Source organism: Coenobita brevimanus, chromosome 70 (genome assembly GCF_032717465.1).
Source record: "Coenobita brevimanus isolate Jiangsu-jjx chromosome 70, ASM3271746v2, whole genome shotgun sequence".
Taxonomy (NCBI): Eukaryota; Metazoa; Arthropoda; class Malacostraca; order Decapoda; family Coenobitidae; genus Coenobita; species Coenobita brevimanus.
This window is the reverse complement of record NC_137023.1, coordinates 54,077,905-54,103,675: the sequence shown is the minus strand read 5'-3', so window position 1 is coordinate 54,103,675 and position 25,771 is coordinate 54,077,905. Positions and strand designations below refer to the sequence as shown.

Below are 25,771 nucleotides of genomic sequence, written 5' to 3'. Positions count from 1 at the left end.
CTGCTATCAATGCCCAGCAGTCCTCCTACATACCATACATCTCTACATGTCACCACTTCGGTGCTAACACCCACCGTCCATATTGAATACATGCTAGGGCTGTCTCATACAGGACTGGTGTATTGGTATTAGAGAGGGTGTTTTTACAACATGTCGGCGGGTCTTCTGGTAGATCAGTAAAGCCTGATTTAATGAAATTCAAATCCTTAAACTGTTCCCTGCCCCAGAGGGGATTTGAACCTGGGTCTGTTAGAACGCCAGGCCACCTCTCTACCGATTGAGCCACCGCCTTCCCCCTACCATCTACCAACCTCATACACTTCATCACTTTACTCTTATTCTCATTTACTTTCAATTTCCTCCTTTCACACACCCTTCCAAACTCCTCTACCAACTGTCTCAATCTCTCCTCTGAATCAGCCACCAGTGCAGTATCATCTGCAAACAGCAGCTGCTTCAGATTCCACTCTCCACCATCAACATTCACCAGACTCAGACCTCCACCTAAAACTCTTGCATTCACCTCCCTTATAACACCATCCACGTAAATATTAAACAACCAAGGCGACATCACACATCCCTGTCGCAGCCCCACTCTCACGGGAAACCAATCACTCACAGCATTTCCCACTCTTACACACGCTCTATTATTTACATAAAAACTTTTCACCACTTTTAGTAACCTACCATCAAGTCCATACAATCTTAAAACAGTCTACAAAGCCTCCCTATCAATTCTATCATATTCATTCATTCATTCATTCATTGCCAGACGCCATGTATCCCAGACGGGGTGGCCAAGGGCTTAGAGTTAATTGTCTTACAGGGAGGGGCACTAATCCTCCACCAACCCCACTTGACGGCCATACCACGTTGAGTACACCGCTTCCCGTTCGATCAGTTAAGCAACGTTGGGTTCTATCATATGCTTTCTCTAAATCCATAAATGCCCAAAACACATCCTTGCCTTTCGCTAAATACTTTTCACACACTTGTCTCACAGCAAACACCTGATCCACGCATCCCCTCCCTCCCCTAAAGCCACACTGCTCATCACCAATCACTCCCTCTGTACCCTCTCTAACTCTCATAATTAACACTCTACCATACACCTTACCTACAACACTCAACAGACTTATACCCCTAAAGCTAGTACATTCATGCTTATCACCCTTGCCTTTAAACAACGGGACCACACAAGCACTTGCCCAGTCAATTGGCACCATACCTTTCACAAAGCACACAATCAGCAGTCTTACTAACCAGTCAACAATAGTCACTCCACCACCCTTCAGGCATTCCACAGCACACCCATCCATACCTGCAGCTTTCCCTGTTTTCATCTCCTTTACCGCCTTCTCCACTTCCTCCTTCGTGATCAAAGGATCATTCAACTCTCCCAACACATTTATTCCTTGCACCCTTCCATCCGCCACAATCTCAGCCACCCTTTCCTCCTCTACATTTAATAATCTTTCAAAATACTCTGCCCATCTCTTCCTTACTGCATCCATCTCAATTAACATCCCTCCATCCTCTGCTTTTACTTGTTCTTCCTTCCCAGGCTCTCCCTTTCGCACCCTTTTCACCTCCTTCCAAAACATTTTCTTATTCTGTAAAAAATTCTCTGTTAGCCGCCTACCCCACCTGTCATCTGCTGCCACTTTAGCATCATGCACAGCCCTTCTCGCCCTATTCCTCTTTTCCTTATACCTTTCATATGACATATCACCCTTCCTCTGCGGCCACACTTCATATGCACGTTTCTTCTCAGCCACAGCCATACGTACTTCCTCGCACCACCATTCACTTCCTTTTCTTACACCACCACCCACAAGTCTCACACCACACACCTCTTCTGCATGCCCCACCACAGCACTCTTAAACAACTGCCATTCTTCCTCCACACTCCCATTTTCCCGATCTTTCACTGCAATGAATGTAAATATAACTGAACAGTGGAAAATAGTTTTATAAGTTACTCCAAGGGACAGTGCATAACATAGTGTAAATAAAATAGAATTGTAAATAATGAAAAAAAATAGAGAATGTAAATAGAAATGTAAATAAGTAGTAATATAAGAATACAAGTATAAATACTAGGAGTAATGAAAGTGAAAGTGAAAGTTTCGCTCTAGCATGTATAAATACTGGGAGTAATGAAAGTGAAAGTGACAGCTTCGCTCTCTACGCTAGTTTACAGAAACAGCAAGTGAATGCCTGGAGTGAAAATAAACTACTAGTACTGAATGAAACTTATAGATAAATATTGTATATATAAATAAGTGTAATAAAGTACTAGGAATATAAAGTGTGAGTGTGTTTATAAATAATAAATGACAGCTCCGCCTCAGAATACCATCGGGGAACCAGCACGGGAGGAAAGCTCGTATATGCTCGTAATTTACATTGCTTTCACAGTGTCTTGTTTTTGGAAAATGGATTCCAAACTACTTGAAATTCATAGAATAGTGTTTGTAGTTATAATATCAGGCAGTGGTAACCATATTACGGGGTATCGGGAAGTGTAAAGTGGAGACTTCGTTACCCAAATTCAGAAGTCTCCACAAGTCCTACGGTAGATGATGAAGGCACAACAAACATCCCAGGGGAAAGCTGAAGGTATGTGCCATATGCATATAAAATTTTAATATTCTAGGACTAATAACTGATTTTTGGTACAGTAAATATTTTTAAAAAGTCAGTTGGAACACGAATATCCTCGTGAGACGTGCAAGGAGCACAAAAACAACCCCATGGTGTAGGGGTTAAGGGACTGAACAGGCTGCCATAGATCGTGCAGCATGGAGAGCCGCCATTAGGTGACCAAAGCCGACACATGCAAGCATGTTGGAGCCTTCAAAAACTAAATGAAACGAAACGTTTTAGTGAGTTATTTACAGGTGTTAGGCTTAGGTTAACTTCTTTTACAGCTGTTAAGCCATTTAGATTGGCTTTAAACTTCTTTTGGGGCTCATTTGGGTGGGTTTAGGACTTGGTTGGGGGAGAAACCCAAGGCTCAAAAACGCATCCCTACACTTTACATAAATCTGCTCCGAGATACGTTACCCAGCCTAACAATGGGTTTTTAATTAACCAATTGCATCGTTAAACTGAGGTATACCTGTAGAGCCACATGAAAGGCCATACTACCAGCACTCACTTTAAGAAAACACAGGCTTGAACCCTACACTTGAGATACATAAATCAGAAGCTAGGTATGATGAAAACTATGGTACTACCCTACTGAATATCCAAACTGCTGTTAAAACCAAACAAATGAATTGCCTGCATCAGTAGATGTATTTTTCAGCATCTGGGGGGCAGAGGCCCCATAATTTTAGGTTGTACGGGTACTGTAACAGAGAGAGAGAGAGAGAGAGAGAAACTTCACATGTGTGTGTGTGTGTGTGTGTGTGTGTGTGTGTGTGTGTGTGTGTGTGTGTGTGTGTGTATTTACCAAGTTGTGATACACAGGAAATGAGCTACGCTCGTGGGGTCCTGTCTTTGTTTCTCAATAAGTCAAATTTTGCTTTAAACTCGTTTAAGTTTTTAGACTGGACTAACTCTTTGTCCTGGTTATTCCAAAGGTCTATACATCAAGAAGGAAAACTATATTTCTTGATATCCTTCAAGCAGCTTGGCTTTTTCAGTTTCATTCCTTGTCCTCTTGTTACTCTCTTATCCCATAAAAAATGATCTTCTCTGTCAATTTTATCTACTCTCATCATGGTTCTGAACACTGCAATCATGTTGCCCCTCTCTCTCCTTTCCTCTAGGGAAGGCATATCCAGCTTTTCCAGCCTCTCTCTATACGACAGATCTGCCAGACTGGGGACCATCTTACTGTAGTTGGTGTTCTTTGTATTCTTTCAATCTTGTTTATATCTTTCATTTTGTGTGGTGACCACAGTACCGCTGCATATTCTAACCTGGGGCAGATCATGGCCACTATTAATTTTTTCATCATCTCCTCATCCATGTAATGAAATGCTACTCTTATGTTAGTCAGAAGTTTATACGTCTCTCTAACTAATTTGTTAATGTTTTTCAGGAGACAAACTATCCCGGACCAGCACTCCCAAGTCTTTCTCTTCTCTCGCTTTTGTGATTTCGTACTTAGGTAGTCTAGAAGTTTCTCACTGATTCCCAATGTTTACGGAAGCTCCGGTAAGTGTCAGAGTTGCCAGTTTGCCTGTTGTTTGTGATAGCAGTTATTTTGTAAGTTTCACGTTCATTTTTGTGCTCTTTTTCTCAATAATGTTTTATTTATGAGACTGTTTGTTAAATTATGTAATTCAAATTTTATGCAAAATAATTTAGAGTGTTATGTAATGTAAGAAAACTCTGGCATGTTTTGGATGTCTCCAAGTTGGTAACTGTTGTAACAACGGTCTCTCTCTGGAATACACAAGAACTGTGGAGAAATGTAGAAGCTTCGAGAGTAATGTAAGGCTATATACAGATGGGGAAGAGACTAGAGCAAGTTCAGTCGGTTTTCAGTCCAGTTTGAGTGTAGTGAAGTGTCAGTGCAGAGAAGTCTGTATATTTTTGGTACTTGTAAAAATAGTGCAGTGTTGTTTGCAAACAATGAAGTGCTAGTGAAGTTTGTATATCATCAGTACTTGTGGAAAATGGTGAAGTGTTGTCAAGCATTATATGAAATTGCAGTTGGTAAAGTTTGTATTGTTCCAGTGTTCGTGAGAACAGTGAAGTGAAGTTGGAAAGCATTAAGCGTAATTATTTGGAGAATAAAGACAGTGAGCTTAAGAATCCAGTGTTTATTTATGATGCCTGAATTGCTCATGTGTACTGTACACTGTAAAGGCTGACCATAGGAAGAACAACTCACTGAGAAACGTCCTTCCTGTACTGAACTACTGCTGTTGGAGCGCGTGGCAGTGTGGGGGTGGGGCATAACAGTAATATGCTTTCTATTCTCAGCACTACTGAATTTTCACAACTTTTCATGATGGCCACTGCAGCAGTAGATTATATTCATTTCATTTTTTTTTCATTTCATTTTTAAAGGCTCCAACATGCTTGCATGCGTAGGCCTTGGTCACCTAATGGCGGCTCTCCATGCTGCACGATCCATTGCAGCCTCCCTGTTCAGTCCCTTAACCCTGAGGTCACATTTAATGACATAGTCCCACGTCTTTCTCGGTCTACCCCTCATAACCCCACCCCCAATATTAACACTTCTCACCTTCCTCATCCAATTATCATCCCCCATCCTCTCCACATGTCCAAACCATCTCAATCTATCTCTCCTCATCACAACACCAATACACTCCAGTCCCATCCTACCTCTCAGCTCTTCCATCGTAAACCCAGCCCCCCCAGGCCTTGGACGCAGGGACGCACTACACATCCACCTAATCATTGTCATTTCTGTGCGTCTGAGCCGACGAATATCCTCCTCCTTCACTGCCCAGGTCTCACTACCATACAGCATTACACTCCTAACACATGCAGCATACAAAGACCCCTTAGCATGTAGGGAGAGCCCTCTCAATGTCAGGAGAGGCAAGAGCTCCCTGAACTTCTTCCAACCACTTCTCACCTTAGCCACACAGCCAGCTCCAGCCCCACCTCCAGCACACAACATGTCTCCCAAATAACAAAACTCTTCCACACACTCAAGAGATTCACCAGCAAGTTCAATCCCTGACTGGGATTATACGTTAGGAAATAAAACCCTACACACATCAGAAAGAGAGAAGGACCTAGGTGTCATTATCAATAACAGACTATCTCCGGCTGACCACATCAGTGAGAAGGTACGGAACATGTATACACTGCTTGCAAATATGAGAATAGCATTCACATACATAAATGAAGACATGCTAAGAAGGATAATAACATCATTCATTAGACCAACCCTGGAATATGCATCAGTAGTCTGGAGTCCTCATCTCAAAAAGCATATAGACAAGATTGAAAAAGTTCAAAGGGCCACTACAAGATGGATACCAAGCTTAAGGGACCTAAGCTATGAAGAAAGACTACATAAACTGAATCTACCAACACTACAGGAGAGAAGGAAAAGAGGTGACATGATAATGCTATATAAGTGCATATCAGGGAAGGAGAAAATAGACATAAATGATTACTTAACATATGGAGAAGCATCAGCAAGAGGACACTGCAAAATACTGCATAAGAAGAGAGGTGATAAAGACGTAAGGAAATTCAGTTTCCCAAACAGAGCAATTAATCAATGGAATGTACTACCGAATGAAATAGTGTGCCAAAACAATTCACAAATTTGAGGATGTGTACAATAAATATGGTTTAAGACATGGGACAGTACGAGCTTGACTCACTCCTGTAAAGATACAATTAGGTAAGAACAATTAGGTAAGAATACACACACACACACAAACTTTTGCTGCAGGCAGTTTTAGTGACCTGTATGTCCTACAGTACAAGAATGGGGGGTGGGGGCATTCATCAAGGGCTTCTGATCTATAAAGAACTTTGTGTGATGAGATCAGAGACCTGAGCTCTGGATTGGTGGGGGTGGGGGTGATTGTGAAAGCAAGGCAATGCAAGATGAGTGAAACAGGCTATGGACGTAAGGATGCTGAAAACAGAAAAAAAAAAAAAAGATATCTAAGAAATATTAAAACCAATAAAAGATACTGACAATAACCCAACCCAACTAATATGGCGGTTCACATATTTTTACAAACACTCAAACAATAAGAGAATTTTTCTGACTCTAATATGATACCAGAGATGATAAGATCAGTTATTACACAGTGTAAGATAACAATGATAAATATAATGAAACTCCAAACCTTACCTTTCTACCCAGTGTAAATGGTACAACTAAGTCATCTTCTGCATGGAGTATGAGGACAGGGGCAGCTACATAGGCAATATGATCTTCACTTCGAAAATCAATGCCAGAGGCTGCCAGTGGACTCAGGAACAGCCACTCAAACTTGGGCATCTTACGGAAAATCTGTGGGAAAGAAGAAAGGAACACTGAGTTGCTATTTCTGTAATGACATAAATGGGTCAGTTACTTGTGAACAAGAACACTCTAAAGCAATACATAATCTTACAGAATCAAGTATAGTTCCAGACAAAACTCTCTAAACTCCGATGGTTGCATCTGGCATCCAATGAGGGGAGATAAGGGTGGTGTTGGGGGGGGGTACACTCACTAATTCTATCATGTATGAAAAAGTGATGGTGATTGGCTGCACAACACTATGACATTATCATACTGACGGTACAAAATATGGTATTCAACCATTATGATGATGCCTAGTATAGCAATACAATGACATAAATAGTTTTGTCGTGATGAGATGTAATCAATCATTTAAAGTGAGCTTAAAATGGGCTGAATTTCATTTCCCACATCCAGCACCAATCAGGAATCCTATCCAGGTTCTCCTACAGTATTTTACAGTCTTCTTCAACTTCTACTCTTCTCATGATCTTTGCATCATCAGCAAACAGACTTGCATTACTGTTCATTACATCTACCATATCGTTTACATAAATCAGGAACTTTTGAGCGCTTACACTGAGCCCTGAGGGACTCCACTTGTTACTTCCCTCCATCCAGACATCTTGTCTTTTATTACCATCCTCATTTGTCTGTCTCTCATGAAGTCTCTCATCCACTCTAAGAGGTTCCCCTTCAGTCCTCCTGTGTGTTCCAATTTCCACATTAGTTGCTTGTGGGGTACCTTGCCAAAGGCTTTCACCAAATTTAAATACAGTATATATATATATATATATATATATATATTCATTGCCAGGTAAGATATTTTCTTGTAAGCAAATGAGGTTGAATGCAACTGCCGTTTCTGTATTATTTAATTTCTGCTCAATGCCTTCAATACGTTGGGCTAAGCTACATTAATTTCAATTTAGACTTCTGAATAGTTGTCCAAATGTTAGTGTACTTGGTTATGTTTCATTCATTCCTGGGAACAACTTCAGCCCAATTAGATGGTAGGTGGAGTGAGACCTCCTAATACAGCGGATGCCAACATGTGCTACTATGTGACTGGTTGGCGAAGAGCATGTGATGGAAGGTGTGTGGCAATCTCACTGATGGAACGAGTTAGGCCACCAATGTTTGTGATGTTTTGCAAGTTGGAAGGATTATTAACCACTAGGCTGCGGTGGCCCTGAATGTTTCCTATGTCCATAATGTGGGAAAACCAGTTAAAAAAAAATCATGTTTTCATCATGTGTTTTGACCCTCTAATACCTAACCAAACATGATAACATTTTAATTAGACAAAGATTACACTCCACAATGACGATCTGTGACCCACTCATCATGTATAAGCATGCAATAGGTGCAAAAAATGACCAAAACTTCACAACATTTCATGCGGCTCTTCCGGAATGTACGACGCAGTCTGCTGATTGGCATTTCCAGAATGCTATACGCAGCTGAAGGATTAAATTTTCTATCTGTGAGTTGATTGCAGGTTTTAGTTCAGACATGTAAAGTGCTTCCAGAAATATGGGTCTATGTGGGTCTTTTTATTACAGTTATTTCAGTACAGTACCATTTTTAGGTGCTGACAAGTAAGAAAGGTGTTATGACTAGTTCTGTAGTGATTTTTTTCATCAATTCATTCTGTAGGTGACACGTGAGATGCCTTGACAATTTAGCCCTCACCACTCCTACATAGGTATGAGACCCATAGGTCTAATCTGTGCAAGTATGTCAGTAAACGATGTGGTCGTCTTACATGGGTGTACTTTTCACGCCTGGGCAGTTCTTGAGTTATAGATGGAAGGTTTTCCAGGTTTGGTATCACATGATTTACATGATACTTTTATTAGGATCTGTGCATTTGACATTTTTATGAATTATAATTTTCATTATTCTCTCATGAGTTTTATTTTCAGTAGACATGTACAGTAATTTTGGTGATACATTTTTTTTTTTTTTTTTTTTTTTTTGAGAGAGAGAGAGAATGGGCACTGCATTCTTTATCACGTCTTCCATTCTGATACCCACCGCAGTCAAGAAGTCATGTAACTTAAGTCTTTCCAACTCTGAATGAACACTGCTCCATGAGGAACACTGGGTGAGTGAACAGCAGATGTAGGCACTGATGTTGGAGCACAAATATCACTGAGGGCACTGACTTCTGCTGTTGTGACACTGTCCTTTATTGGATGATTTTACATAGACTGCAGTTGTGAGTCTAGTCATGGGTCACTGTGACATCAAGGAATGGGAGGCCACCTTGGGTAGACTCTTTGAAAGTGATATTTACACCAGAGGCATCGATGACGTGCTGTATGAGGATCTGAAGTTACTGAATGTCCTTTACTCTGACAAAAATGTCGCTGACAGAGAAGTAATACACTGAAGGATGGTTGTTGGTCATTAAAGTGGCCTCGGTTGTACCCATAAAAAAGTCTGAACATGACTCCTAGAGGGCTGCATTATCATCTGCCTGAAAATACTGTACATCTTTCATCCATCCATCCATCATCCAATCCTATGTTGCCCCATGAGGAGCATTGGAGCCTGGGGCTAGGCAAGTTGGTTCTGACATTTAAGATGAAAGGTGATCATCCTCACTCATCCCTGAGTGACAATACGTGAGCAAGAAACCCTGGCCACCCCTTGGATATAAACCTACATAGGCTCAATCCGACTGGAGCGCCTTAATTAACCACTAAACCACTACACGCCATAATTTAGCTATATGGTTACCACCAGGCGTAGTAAATTGTTTCCTGGTGTACCATTTGGCTTGCCACTCAGTGCACAGTCACACATAGGCAGAAGGAAGAGGAAAGAATGAAGGAAAGTAAAATAAATAGAAGGGGGAGTGTAGAGTCACCCATAGGCAGAAGGAAAACGAAAGAATGAAGAAAAGAAAGACAGAAGAGGAAGGAAGGAAGGAAGAGAGGGGTGCACGTGAAGAGAGCCTTTTTAGTACAGTAGAGCACCAGGTTTCATGACTAATGGAGACTGTGAAAAGTGCCACTAAAGTTGATTCCACCAAAGTTGGGGCATTGACCTTATGAAAAATAAGCTAACAGAGACCAGACCCATAAGAAAATTCACCCCTAGTTTATTTCCTACTTTAAACAGATTCTAAAGTCACCTGAAATGGTGCTATTAACGCATTAAATTATAAAGTAACATTAAATGAGTAATAAAACAAAAGCATTATAAAATATTGCTGCCAACCCTGTGAAGCAGTGAACTCTGGGGGTGAAGTAATGTTACGTTTCTTTGCAACTGCATAATAAAGTAGGCAGGCTTGGTTTTGAATTTCGGGCCGTGACACACTAACGCCTTCCTGGGTCCTTTTATTCAACCACTGTAACAGATAATGTTCAACCACTAGCATATCTGAGCTGACTCGGTCACCATTTTCATTCGTCTACCTCTGGCTCTTGGTTCAAAATACTTCTTCATAAAGGCTAGAGTGGCTTTAAGTTCACTCAGTTGTTTTCGCATACTAAGCACAGTAAACTCTGACACATTTTGTATATTTCAGTGTTACAAGCACCTGTCTCCATTTCTGCCACAATTTTATTTTTTAACATCATACTTATGTTTTTTCACCCCCTTGCAGTAGTCACACTTGGCCTTCCCTTTACTGCTTGCCATTCCAGGTTCACGCCTTCTTACACCACTTCCACTATCACCCGGTCCACCTCCAGCTCCACTTGAAGCAAAAGATGACATATTTCCATCAATTACTAATCCAGAACGTGAGAGTGTAACACTAACCTTGCGGACACACTGAACATGTGCAGGAAACAGGCCAAAACTGAGTGTTGGCACTGCCATCGCCAAGGTGAGAATCCAAAACCTGTGGTGCCGGAGAGTGCGGGAGTGCGTTTTTTTTTTAGTCACAAATGCACAATCACAGGAACATTTGATGACTGCTGAGAAAGTGCGTTTCGCCAATCTGGACGCCACGAAACTTAGTGCCCAGCTGTACTAAGTACCAACAGGGTGCGGAGGCAGGTTTCTGGCATTACAAGGAAATAGTCTCTTCACACCTACAGTATATACTTCATCAAGGATGAACTGTATTGTTCTGTCCACTGGTACATTGGTAAAATGGCCCTCAATGTCCAAAGATGCGATGATGTTGTCTTCCTTCAGAATCTCAAGGAACTGGGTAACTGGTGTCAGGCAGTGGTTGGCAGCAGGGGCACACACAGAGGGGGAGGGGGCCCCCCCTTAGCTCTCTGGGTCCTTTAAAAATGTATATATATTTATTTCGATAACAGCAAAACATGAAAAATTGGCAAGTACAAACAAAGAGTAACACATGAGCCAGCAGCTCTCTGACTAAACCTGCATGTGACCTCTCGGTAATTATTGGATTACCTGACTTCACCTCACTACGGGCCCTCCCCCCTTAGAAAATTCCTGGGTGCACCCCTGGTTGGCAGGTACGTAGGGTGTGAGTATTTTGTTTAACTTCTTTGCTATGGAGATGGTAGCAGTTGGAATCTGTGAAATGATGGGATGAAGGGGGTACCCTGGCTTGTGTGTCTTGATGTTGCCATATGCATAGCCAAAGAGAATACAGTATTCACGTGTCAGTTTAGGGAAGTGGAGACCATTTGTAGTTGTGATGATAACTTCAATCACAATTTTGACTTCTAAACTTCTTCCATGGGTTTGCAATTAATCCTTGTGAAGTTGAAGGTGTCAGAGAGGATGTTATCCACTTTTTTGTATGAGTAAATCCTTCTTAAATGCATTTGCACAGGCAAGGAGGGGAAAATATAGCTGACAGAAATGAAGGTTTGTTTTGGTGGAAAAAATTACAAGGCTTGCAATTCCTACGTATTTATTTTATTATCTGAATAACAGCTGAGTGTCGAGTACGGGGTGGAGTGACGGCAGATGAGGAAGAAATGGGTGGGTGATGGCTGTATATACAACTGATGTGCGAGCAAGGAAGTCTTGATAATACTACTGTACATTTCTTTCCAAATCATCAGTTCACCAATATATGCTCAAGATTCATTCTTTAGTTTATTTTTCCATGTTTTTTTGAATAAAATAATGAATAGTACTTAAAAGAATGGACCTGCCAAAGTGCTGTAAGACACTGCAAGCTCATGCATAGTTAGAGGAGGTTTGCTAGGTAGAAAACCGTACCTATTCTACAAATTTTTGTCCAATGAATAGAATGGCTTTTTTTTCAGTGGACTTATTTGTCTCACTTTTCACAAAAAACTCCCTCAGCTTGGGTCCCTGGGACTTGATATTATATCCATCCATCGTCCAATCCTACATTGCCCCATGAGGAACATAGGAGCCCGGGGCTAGGCAGTTGGTCCCAACATTTAAGATGAGAGTGACCAGCCTCACCCATCCCTGAGTGGCAATACATGAGCAATCAACCCCAACCACCCCTCAGATATAAATTTTCACCGGCTCAATCTGATAGGAATGCAATAATTACCCACTAAACCACCAGGTGCCAAAATATGGTTGAATGGTTTCCTGGTGTACAGGAGACAGTTTGGCTTGTCACTCACTGTAAAGTCACCCACAGGCAGAAGGAAGAGGAAAGAAGGAAGGAAAGAAAGACAGAAGAGGGAATGTAAAGTCACCCGTAGGCAGAAGGAAGAGGAAAGAAGGAAGGAAAGAAACACAGAAGAGGGAGTGTAAAGTCACCCGTAGGCAGAAGGACGAGGAAAGAAGGAAGTCAAGAAACACAGAAGACTTATAGAGATCTGAATTATATAAAGTTTTCTTGTATAGTTCAAAACTAAAAAAATCTAGGAAAGGCATCATACAAGGAAATCAAGGTCGAGCTGTTTCTTAACTAGCTTGGTTGAAGAACCCACACACAATACTGTGTTTTTAGTGTTTTGACTTGATTTTTTGTTTCCCCTTTTTAGATCACTGATGATGACATTTTAAATGTCGAAACGTTTGTAATAAAGATGCTGTTCACGTCAACGCTCGTTGTCCTCTTCCTTCTAGCCTACACATGTTACATGTACATAAACATGAAAGTTTGAGAATCTTAGCCTACTGACAGGGAACTGTCTTATGGAGAATTGTCCCAGGCCGTAACCACCTAGTCTGCTTGCTGGTATAAGCGGCCTACTCTTCCGTGCTCTGTGTTGTCAGCTTTTTCTTGGATACCCCATGTATCTACGTTGTGTTATTTGCATCCACCATGTCTATGAAAATCTCACCTGTCTCTCCTGCTACTGGTGAGAAAAAGAGGAAGGCAATTACCTTTAACATGAAACTCAGTAGAACTGCTGAGCATGAAGGCAGCCATCACACGTGAACTTGGATTGTCACAATCAATGATCTCAGCACAGTATTCAATATATAAATGAGATATTCAACACTTTATTATAAAACAGGCTTTGTGTTAATGATTTGTCCTGCTGTAGGCTAATGTAAGTATTCTAAGCATGTTTAAGGTAGGCTTGGCAAGGAAATGATGTTCAGTTGGTTAGGTGTATTAAATGCACTTCTGACTTACTAAATGCATTTTTGACTTACGAAAAAATTGACTTACAAGCAGCATCTCGGAACATAACCCATTCGTAAGTAGAGGAGGACCTGTAAATGGTATTTACATATCGGGACTGGTATTGGGAAAGTTACTAATACTGTTACTTTTCCCAATAAAAAATGGCAAAACAGATGGTTGAGCTTTTGTAACAGCACACCTCCGATTTATGTCATTCATTACGGTACTGTCACTGAGCAAGGCAGTGGGTTTGCCCTTAGAAATTTTCCCAATAACAAATGCCAAAACAGATGGTCAAACATTGTGTAAGAGCACACTTCAGATTTACCTCACTGGTTATGCTACTGCCATTGCACAAAGGAGTGGGTTTGGCTTTGGACTGTTCTGACTTTTGCAAGGAGCAGGCATGTTACAGTCTTTAGGAACAGATTCAAACGTTTACAAACACTGCAGAAGTACAACAACTCTCTCCTCAACTGATGGCAGTCTCATAAAAAATTGCTTTCACTAACAACACATGTGTGTGGCAATGAGTAATGAGAGAGGAAGCATAGTGCTTTCAAACCTGTGAGGAAAAAAAAAAGACAGTTGTTAAAAATCATTTTTTTTTTTTTCTTTTACTATCTACTAACATGTCAAACCTAAAAAGAAGGAAGAATGTGCATACTTACAGAAGAAAGTGGGTGAAATTTGATCTCATCCTTGATGTTGTTGAATGGGGACTCAAGGACAAGTGCTGTGGGATGGTTTCCCTCTAGGCACAGGTCACCTACTGCATGTGTTGATACCCTGTCACCACATTACATAAATTAACACCCTGTTCTTAACAACACAATTAGCCATATTGGATATACAGTAAAAGTCCTGTAATCCGAAAGGCAGGGGACCAAGGGTCTTCAGGACTATTGTATTGTTTTTTTTGGACTACTGGGAGGGACATTTGAAAACATTAGAAATATGTATATGATCATTAATAAACACTTAACATGATATGGGTTATTTTATTAGACACTGAAAATGCATAGAAGTGTAGCTGAATAGTTGCAGATACATTCATGTCCAAGAGCAAGTCCAAGCTGGATAAATCCTTATATAAACACCAGAAAAATTAGAAAAATTCTGCCTTGAGAAACTTGGGGTATTGGTGTTCGGACTGGAAGACTTTTACTGTCTAACCTTTTACACCATCATCCAACTTAATTTCTGCATATGGTAGGGAGATCCTGGTCATAGATTTTTGCTCTCATTAGATATATGTATTAAATGGGATAGGAAATCATGGGTACAATCTCCCACCCTGTGAGCTACTGACCCCGTGCCAAGTGAGTGTCCCCAGACAAAGAGGGGTGAAGCTCCACAACGTTCCTGTACGTATCTGTACACAACCTTGGCATCATGGACTACCCCAGGCTCATTGGGCTGCACAGAAGAGGAGTCTGCATACCCTGAAAGAGGAACAGAATACAGTATCTTGATGATTACTGCACCTTCATATGCTAAAAAGATGAATACCTCTTTCCAGGGTAAATTGGTTTAAACAAGGTTTAAACCACTTTTTTTTTTTTTCTTCAATTTTTAAACTTTGCATATGATTCAGGGATTTCTGGGTAATCTAACATTATATTTATTGTTACATAATATTCACTGTATGAAATTCTGCAAGAACTGTTAGACAAACAAAAGTCTTGTTAACATTTTAGCAATTGGATGACTAGTATTCTTATGACTATATTGTACTTTATTATTACAGATATTAAATGATCAAAACTGGGTGCCGGTAATGCAAAAGTACAGTAGGCTCGCACAGTGCGCGAGAGAATGGGCGGTCCACGACCTCGCCCACTGGGAATTCGCATACTGGGAATACATAATCTTATGGGAATAATTACATATAGGCAGTACCCTCTCATACCTGGACATTTTTTGGCCCTTAGAGACATAAAAAAGGTCAAATTTTTCAGACATTGTACTACAGATATAGCTGCAATAACAAAAATATGGGCAGTCACCTTAACAACAGTAGACACGAGGCCTGATGGATTTAAACAACAAGAGCTCTGAGGCATGGCAACGCACTTACAGTGCCCCCGCCACCACCCCGGCCGCACCAAGCTTGTTTAACGGTTGCCAATGTTGTATTATTCCAGGCTTTGACGAAGAAATTTACGGCCTGTTGAATGTTACATTTCTTCCAGAATGCAGCAACAGTCATTATGGTGGGGGTTGCAGGTATGCCAGGTGAAGCAGGTGAGTCAGGTGGGGCTGTGAAGGAGGAGAGGGAGGCAGCTGGTGAGTCAGGTGGGGCAGTGGAGGACGGTGGTGGGCGAGTCAGGGGAGGTGGTGAGGGGAGGATCCTCCCTCTTCTCCTCGCTACTGCTCCCATTTTCGGCAATTTCCTTCATCTCTTCTTGCTTGTTTGCTTCATTCCTCATCTTGTTATGGACGTATTGGCAGTATAACAACTTGGTATTAACGAAATAAACATCATTATTATAGAAACTGGTTATCTATTCTAACTTACTGTTATTGCCGAAAACGTTACTATTGAAGCTGTTATTGGCGATATCTTATTGTAGACTCCTCTTGAGCACCTTCCCCATGAGCCTCTAGGTCACTATTGGCGCGTTGTGTGGGGGGGGGGTTGCGTAACTGATGGAAAATGGCGTTTTTAAGCCACTTCTTGCCTCTACCTTGTGTTTTGTGGGGTAAACTCGCGTATTCAAGGTTTTTTGTTACGATTATTGGTCACTCGTGCACAATGCGATTCGGGCACTGGGCGAGCCTACTGTATTGCAATTTATCTAGCATTTATTTTTATTATTATCCAGAATCTATTTCAATTAAAGATGTAGAGCTATTAATTTCTGATTTCCCACTAGCTATTGATACCCACTACTGTATTTCATGATCTAATTATCGAAAAAAAGACATCAAAAGAAGAAACAACAAATTTTAAAAGAAGTCTATTTATGCCTATTATTTGCACATAAATAATACTAGAAAATGGGGGGGTTCCTAGGGCAGGTAATTCTGAATTCCATGTCAAACAAATGGATTTGGATTATAAAATGTGTTCAACATATTACTGTGTACATGTATAACAGCAATATCCATCCAATTACAAGAAGCTGAGCTGTCTTTGAATTAAGCAGTCAGTGGCAACAGGCTAATACCATTATTGAATAAATAAGAATACAGTGAACCCCTGGTTATAGCAGTTTTTGTCATCACTGAGACGAAAATTTACGCTCATGCTGTTATAGCGCAGTTTTCGGCACAAAAACATCGTTATCGTGCACCTGAGCTGGTTTCTGCTGACAATGATGGTGCAGTATCTGTAGTTTCTGATGGCTCTGAAGAATTTAAAGATGAGGCTCTACTTGAAAAATTAATCCCAGGTGGTGGAGTCCACTAACTCTCCACCCTTAGCCTCAGAACCCCTTATCTCAAGCCCATCTCAGGTCTCTCTATGGCATGTGTTTCTTCATTATTGTGCCTTTTACATTACTGTCTATTAATCTTATCATGCCTACTGTGTTTCTGATACTTACCATAACAGTATATATGTATTTAGTGGATCTAAATTGTCATAAAATGAAAAATTTGGGCTTGCACTTGCAATGCCTGGTACTGTACCTATTAAGATAAATCCCATAGTTTCTGTACTGTACCTATTAGGATAAATCCCATAGTTTCTGTGCTTTCATTACCATGCAAAACCATTATCAAGCACAATGTTAAGTGCAATAACCAAGGAATCGACGTTCTATGTTGCCTCCAAAATATTTTAAATGAAAGAAGTTTTAATAAAAATGATACCATACCTCTGTAATCAAATGCCACAACATGATACTCCATCTTTCTGAGAACATTGTATAGTTCAATTCTGTGAGCAGTGGCACGAGAGGATGTGTTGCCATGCAGGTACAAAATGACAGGCCTGTGGTCTGCAAGGCTTTGCTCATACCATCTGTCACTCTCTGGTGACGTTTCACTTGGGGCTGAGGAGACTAATGACTCTGGAAGGACATGCCTGAAACAAGTAAACATATAAAAATGTAACTTCTACAGGGTTACTTAGCTAGCATATAACTATTAACTATATTAAGCTGCAGCCACATAACTAACAAATGAATTCCTTGTCACCTAATGGGTTAAGGTGGTCCAACTGGATTTAAATCAAACGGATGGTTGGGTTTTGTTATTTGAATAATGCTGCTCTAGGGTAGGCAACTTCTCACTCTCATCTTAATGTTGGGACAGAGTAGCCTAGCCCTGGGCTCCTGCATTTCTGATGAGGCAATAAATGACTTGATGACTGATTCATCCAATCATCGAATATCTAATCCTCTCTCATTCTCGGAATAAAATTGTGTTGACCGTGAAAAAAGACCTTTTTTAGAATCAGCTGCAGGACAGTAAACAGAGAGGCTAAAGGTTACAAGTGTGTACAGTAAACTCCCAATTATCTGTCTCCGCATTACCTGGCATACGACACTATCCGGCGTAGCCAATGGATGAATTAATATGGTACCCTGCAATAAGCATAACATTTTTGACCTTATCCAGCATAAACGACTCTTTCTTCTTGCTAAATGTATATTATTATCCAGCATGAGACAGCTGTTGTCATCAAACATCCAGTCATAATCACAAAAAAATGAAAATAAAAGAAATACAGTACAGTACACGAAAAGAATGGGGTTATACTGTGCCATAACATGAAAGGGAGGGAGGGAGGGTTGACGGTTGGTGGGCCCTGCAGCTCACAGGGTGTTGATGGGGATGTGCAGTGGTTGGTGATAGAAAAGTTTTGATTGGCTGAGGAAGGCAGCAGGAAGGTGGATGTTCTCTCACTCTCCATTGTATTCCTCCGCTGCTATGGTGCCGATATACAAACGAGCCAACAGTACACTCCACGTCTCTTCCAAAATGTTATTTTCATCAAGTGGCAATGTTGCAATGGGTTTCCTTCCAAAACCTGGCTGCCCTTCTAGTGCTGCCGTGGCTCTCTGACACATTGTATTGCTACTCCCCTCCCCCCCCCAACCCTTTCTCACCACGGAATTCCTCACCTTCTTTGACATTCCTCTCCTCATGCATGGGCTTCAAAGTACAACTTACAGTGTTCTGATGTGTACAGTACATTACTGTGCTGTACAAGTGACTGTTGGTTTCTGTTAAGGCACCAATTAAAGTGTATTGGAAAGAAACCAATTATATTGTGTTACTAAACAAGAAGAGTTGAAGAATATGTGTTTACTAAGCAACAGAATCATGCTACAGGGGAACAGTTAACACAAAATATAAAATCATTTAGACAACTGTTTCTTCCCAAGTGAAGTTTGTCCTTGTTACTTCAAGAAGAAAGTTGCTTTTTTTCTTTTTCTTTTTTTTTTCTTTTTTTTTTTTAATGCAAGAAAGAACAAACCAAAGGCCAGGAGCCCACAAACCATTCCTTCAAAGAAAAAACGAAAACAATACAAAAGAGAGCTAAATTCAAGATCCATTCATTTCAAGATGCCTGGACACACTGCATTTGAAAGACTAGGAAATAGACAGAGAGAGACAGTTCCAGAGTTGACCTATTCCATAAATGAAGGACTGGGAGTAATGGACAACTCTTGCATTAGAAAGGTGGACAGAAAAGGGATGAGAGTTTGTTGCTAGAAGGGCGCTACGTGCCCGTCGTAAAGGTGGAGGGATGCAAACAAACCAAAGGAGCAGTGACTATTGAAGTAGCGATGAAAAAGAGATAAAGATGCAACAGTGTGGTGAGGAGACAGAGGTTGAAGGGAGCCAGTAAGAGGAGGAGAGTTATTGAGACGAAAAGCCTTGATTCCACCCTTTTGAGAAGAGCTGTACTGTATGTGGTGAGCCTCTCAACACATGAGAGTTGTACTCTACACAGGGGCAAATAAAACCCATGTATAAATTCAACAACTGTGCATGGGTAATGAAGGTACAGAGTTGGCTTAGCACACCTAATCTCTTGGAAGCAGATTTTACAAGAGATGTAATAATATCTTTCTAAGATAAGGCCTGAGAGAATGAAACTCAAGTATGTTTAAGGATGATGCAGTACTGAGCTGGATATTATCAACCCCTATAAGTCGGGTGTCTGCATGTGCAATCCAAGGGTACTAGGGCCAAAAAAAAAAAATGTGTCTGCATATGCTGTTCTGTCCCCACAACCCCCCAACAAACACCACCCACCACCTTCCCCATCCCCTACCCCAACCCCCCAATGCCCCCCACCTCCCCCACCCTCCTACCCCCAAACCCCCACAACTCTCTCCACAGCCTCCCCAACCCTCCCCACCACCCCCTACCACTCCTAACCCCTAACCTCTCCACCCCCAACCCCCCACCACCCACCACCCATGCCCCCCACTACCCACCACCACACCCCTACTGTTGACAGATCTAGGAGAAGAAAGGTGGCCATCTACAACATCAGCTATAGAACGACTAGAAAGGAAGCTATAGATGAAGGCACAGTTAGAAGAATAGAAACCATAATAGGGCTGTTTGGAAATTAAAGATCTGTGCCAGACTCAATCGAAAGCATTTGAGATGTCAAGTGCAATGGCAAAGCTTTTGGCAAAGTCCTGAACGGAGGATGACCAGGAGTCTGAAAGGTAGGTGAGAAGATCGCCAGTGAAGCGTCCCTGACGGAACCCATACTGACGATCAGAAAGAAGGCTGTGATAGGAATGATGCTTTAAAATTTTCCTGTTAAAGAAGAGACTCGAAAACTTTTAAGACAGAGGATATTAAAGCAATTGAGAGAAAGTTAGAGGATTGGGAATGGTCACCCTCCTTTGCGATTGGCTGAATGAGAGCAAACTTCCAGCAAGAAGGAAAGGTACAAGTTGATAGACAATGGCGAAAGAGTTTACCTAGGCAGGGTGTAAGCACAGAATCATAGTTCTTGAGGACAAGAGGAGGGACCCCATCAGCCCCATATACCTTGTTAGTACTGAGGCCAGTTATGGCAGAAAATACATCAGCTGAAGAAATTCTAATGTCAGCCATGAGGAAGTCAGAGGGGGAAGTGATGGAGGAACAGCACCAGAATCGTCTAAGGTGGAATTGGAGGAGAAAATCTGAGCGAAGAGATTTGCTTTATCAGTAGAAGACATAGCTACAGAGCCTTCAAAGTAGAAATGAGGAGGGAAGGATGTCGAGGTAAAGTTGTTAGAAAGGTTTTTGGCAAGGTGCCAGAAGGAGTGGAAAGAATCTGAGCTGGAGATTTCAGAGCATTTAGTAAAGATGTGATTATTTTCAGCAGAAAGAAGAACAGACTTAGCACGATTCCAGGCAGAAACATAAGATGTGATTCAGGGATGGGTTGGCTCCAGTACCTTTTGTAGGCCCTTTCTTTGTTATGGACAGCATTAGAACAAGTGTGATTAAACCAAAGTTTTTTCTGCATTAGTCAAAGGATATGAGAAAGGAATGTGAGCTTCCATGCCCAAGAGAATACCCTCCGTAATGCGCATGGCACACTCAGATGACTCCCGGTCATAGAAACAATAATCATTCCAGGGAAAATTAAAGAAGCACAGTTTCTATGCCACAGTTTTCTATGACACAGTTTTCTATGCCACAGTTTTCTATGACAGGGCAAGGTGCCAGACCCCCCCCAAAAAAGAACCACGCGCATAAACTACCTATGGTGCGTGCGCAGCAAGGTTTGAAACACCCGGCCAAACTCCCCTGGCGGTGCACTCCCCTGTTTGTAAAAAAAGAAGATGGCGACCACTTCAGCTACATACTACAAGTGCTCCAACTGTGGACTTTTTTCACTCTTATGAGGAAAAAAAGAAGATGGCGACCACTTCAGCTCCATATTACAAGTGCTCCAACTGTGGACTTTTTTCACTCTTATGAGGAGGTTAAACTTCACCAGATTCATTGTGTTAAGTAATGAAACATTAAAAGATTCTTTACGTATTGTGACTAGTTTATAGGTTTGTTCATAAAACCGTTAAGAATGGGTTAGTGACGAAGCACCTATCTCTGAGCTAAGACGAAGTATAATGCCTCCCATCATCATCATCATCTCATACTGTATATAAGAATGATTATTAATGTGTTAAATGTGAGTTTTGTTGACACTTGAACATACAAGCTTTTATCAAATAAACTTCTTCAATCAGTGCTTGACCAGGCAGCCTCCGCCATTTTTAATGTTTTGGTTGGTCAGCTGATCTGTGTCTACTTGGCCGAGATTTTTTTCGCTCAATCTGCAGCCGTGGTATTGCCCAAGTAGACACAAGGCTGATCACCCTCCTGTTTTTTGTGCTTATTCTTACATGTCATACATGCACTGACTGATTGCTTGATTTGTGCAAGTGTGAAGTGGGGAAAAATGAGGAAAAGTGGGGTGAAACCCATAGGTTTAGTTATTTGTATGGCACGGTTTTCTATGGCATGGGCGTGGTCCAGAACCAATTAGCTGCGCCTTAGGCGACTTGACTGTACTGCCTGAGGGTCTCGCAATCAACAGCTCCAAAGAGCCACAACCGATGTTTCTTTGGAGGGTCCACAGGCATACTGGAGCGACAGGACAGGTTAAGGTAATAAGGTTGTGATCGGAGGAGCCCACCGGAGAGGAATGATTAACAGTGTAAGCAGAAAGATTAGTGGTATGGAAGACATCAAGTATGTTGGAACTCTCTCCAAAGCAGTCAGGGATATGGGTAGGGTGCTGTACAAGCTGCTCTAGGTCATTAAATACAGAAAAGATGTAGACATGTTCACCAGGTGGATCAGTGATATGAGAGGAGAGACAAACGTGCTGGTGATCACTGACATCTCCTAGGATGGAGATTTCAGAGAAAGAAGAACGGTTAGGATGTGTTCCATCGTAGAAGATAGTTGAAGAATTATTCATAGTCAGCAGAATTAGGGGATAAGTAAACAGCACAGATATATTTAGTCAGAGAATGGCAGGAAAGCCAAAGCCAGAGAGCAAAGAATTCAGAAGAGTCAAATTCAGGAACATGAGAGCAAGATGAGTCACTGTGTAAGTACAAACAACAGGCACTTCGGCTTTGGAACGAGTATAGAGAAAGTAGAAGGATAGAAAAGGGTTTGATATCAGCTGCCTCGGACAGTTAAGTCTCAGTTAACAAGAGAAGGTGAGGTTTAGAGGAGGAGAGGTGGTGTTCAACAAAGAGCAAGTTAGAGGAAAGACCACGAATGTTGCAGAAATGAAGAAGTGAGTCAGACAGTGGTTCCAGGCAGCTCGTTGAGTTGTCACTGGGAGAGGAGCAGAAGGTGGGGGCATTTATGGTCCCCCCCCCCCCGGGGACTCCGAGGCTTGGTTATTCGAAGTCATTTTAGTTTTGTTGTTTGTGTTACTGAAACACCGTAAAAAGTTCAACAAAGGGGGATGGTCAGGAACTGGTCCCGTGGGCTGATGAGACGGGAGTTCCAGATCTCCCTGTCATCAGCTTTCCATCCACCTTGGGAGTACTGCCCTGCTTGGCTGTTGCACAGTTATCTGCTAGAATTTTGAACGATGATAGTATAGTATGGAGTATACAGTACAATACAGTACGGTGACGCATGCTTCATTTTAATGATGTTTTCTCTGTCTTTTTTAATGTTATTATTGTTAATTTTGGGCATTATTGTACAGTATTCTCCATTTTTTCATTCATCATCCAATCCTACTTTGCCCCATGAGGAGTTTAAGAACTCGGGGCTGGGCAAATTGGTCCTGACATTTAAGATGAGAGTGACCAGCCTCACTCATCCCTGAGTGACATTACGTGAGCAATAAAACCCAACCATCCCTTGGATATAAACCTTCACTGGCCCAATCCAATTGGAGCACTATAATTACCCACTAAACCACCAGGTGCCAAATTTTTGGTTATATAGTTACCACTCTGCATCGTCAATGGTTTCCAGGTGTACAGGAAACCATTTGGCTTGTCACTCAGTGTACAGTCACCACAGGCAGAAGGAAGAGGAAAGAATGAAGGAAAGAAAGACAGAAGAGGGAGCGTAAAGTCACTTGTAGGCAGAAGAATGAGGAATGAATGAAGGAAGGAAAGACAGAAGAGGACGGAAGGAAAGAAGGATGGAGGAGAGGAAAGGTCAGACACCCAAGAGTAGCACTAATTCTCCAACAAAGTCTTTAAATAACCACCACCATCATCATCATCATCATCATCAACATGAAATGGGCTTCTGTACAGAAAATTACAGTGTACCTGTACTTCACAGTACAGTACATACAGTATTTCAATTTTAGGGACGTCTTTTAGCTGTTTTTTGATGATTTATAGTGTTTAAAATGTATGTGTTTTTACACTATTGCTGGGTGAAAGAAAACAGGTTTCTTGGCTTGGGGGACTTTGATATTATCCCCATCGTCAACATGAAATTGCTTCTGTACAAAAAATTACAGAGTACTTAACAGTACATTAAAATATTTTACTAATAGGAACATCTGTTAGCTGTTTTTTGATGTTTTACAGCATTTTGAGGGGTTAGACAGTGGATAAGTGTTACACGGTTGGGGGTTAGGGGTCCCAAGGGAGGACTTTTGCATAACCCGGTATTTTGATAGTATCCAGCAGGCCTCTGGATCTTTTTATGCCGAATAATCAGGAGTATAATGTATTCTGGAATGGAGGACTGGAAGAAAGGGTTACAGGAATCAGTTGCTATTGAGTAACCCTGATCTGCCTGGCTGAGCAGACCACTGACTAAAGGTAAGTAGCTATTTCTCTGGGGCCATCCAACAGATACAGTAAACATAACATTTAAGGAACACGCAGCCTCACTCAGGTCGGACCAGGGTTCTTCCCACAGCGAAATCCAAGGAAATACGAGGAGATCTGATTCCTTGGTGGATGCTGCGGACGTTCCACCCTAAGTACTCAGTACCACCATGTGTAGGCTCCTCATTATTGCTAGGGGTAAAATGTGAAAGCGATGAATGGATCGTGAGAAATGCACTGAGATGATATGAAAAAAATGAATGAATGCACAAAGTTACAATGCTTAAGAAAGTGCTTAAAAGTGAGGTGGAAGAGAATGGCTTTTATGTGGTACAGATAAAGACTGAGAAGGAAGGAAGAGGAGTGAAAAACAGAGTAAGCGGTGTGGGAGAACAAACCAGCCTGGGGGTTCTGTCATAGCTCTACCATCAAAGGATTCCCAAGGCAAAAAAGGTACGAAAGAAAGTGAATATCACAATATGAATAATAATAATACTAATAACAATAATAATTATATCATCATCATCATAATCATCACCATTATCATCATGAATATCTACAAGACTTAAAAGTCAAACTTACCAAACCCCAACCTTGACTCTGTCTTCAGTCTGTAGGTAGAAGTTGCGTGTCCCTGGCAACCCAACTTCTTCAGGCCGATCGTAGTCTACCTTTGGAACATTTACTGAAATTATAAGAGTATTAAGGATGTCTCTGTTAGCACTCTGAAGAAGAGGGACTATCACAGATACATGAATAGTTTATTTTATCTGTTCCACTGGCCCTTTGCTCCTTCCTTGAACTCTCCCACAATGGATGGCCAAGACATAAAAGTCTCCACACTGCTGTCTCCTTACACACACACACACACCACAAGAGAGGGAGAGGGGGAGGACATTCGTCACTTCACTCTGCACTGGCCACCTTTGGTCGCAACTGGTTACACCTAAATAGTATTTTTATACGAGTCAAGCTCTGTATTAGGTTAAACTAAGTGATGTTCTAATACAGCAGAGCAAGTATAAGTAAAAGTATTGTCCAAATAATAGAATACATCCAATTAAAGCAAGAATCCGCTGATACAACGTATCATCAGCTGGGTGACATCTATCACCAGGCGAGTAACAGGGAGATGCAAACTTGTAAGAAAAAGTTATCTTTCTAAGTAAGAATTACCGCAAGATGAACACCATCTTTAGTAAAGTTAATATGGAAGGAGTTAAGAAAAGGTATAAAGCCAGAAAACAGGAAGATGATCTCTACCCAGAACTGGTTGAAATGGAAACATAATAATTAGCAGAGAAAGTGAATAAACTGATAAAAACTTTTCAAAGTGAAACGGATGAAATTAAGAAGGAATTATGCAGAAGGAAGAAAATGAAAAATTAGTAAAGGAATTAAACAAAAATGACACAACAACAGATAAGCTGTCAGTTGTGGTAAAATCACTTAGAAGGAAGCCTAGTGAAATGGCAAGTACAGTTGTCAACCATGAGAGTATTATAGAGTTCAGAAATGATATGGAGACAATTAGGTAAGCAAGCA

The 25,771-nt window shown here is 41.3% G+C and overlaps 1 protein-coding gene across 1 annotated transcript in view; it reads right to left on the bottom strand.

The window, feature by feature from the left end:
• The window catches only part of LOC145406377 (lysophosphatidylserine lipase ABHD12-like), a 38,403-nt gene that overhangs the window by 5,709 nt on the left and 6,923 nt on the right, over positions 1–25,771 (bottom strand). The window contains exons 3-7 of the mRNA XM_080277542.1: positions 24,809–24,911; positions 17,306–17,514; positions 14,794–14,926; positions 14,153–14,270; positions 6,812–6,973 (exon numbers count right to left, since the gene is read on the bottom strand). Of these exons, the coding sequence (XP_080133668.1) occupies positions 6,812–6,973; positions 14,153–14,270; positions 14,794–14,926; positions 17,306–17,514; positions 24,809–24,911 (725 nt within the window). The remainder of the gene's footprint in view (positions 1–6,811; positions 6,974–14,152; positions 14,271–14,793; positions 14,927–17,305; positions 17,515–24,808; positions 24,912–25,771) is intronic.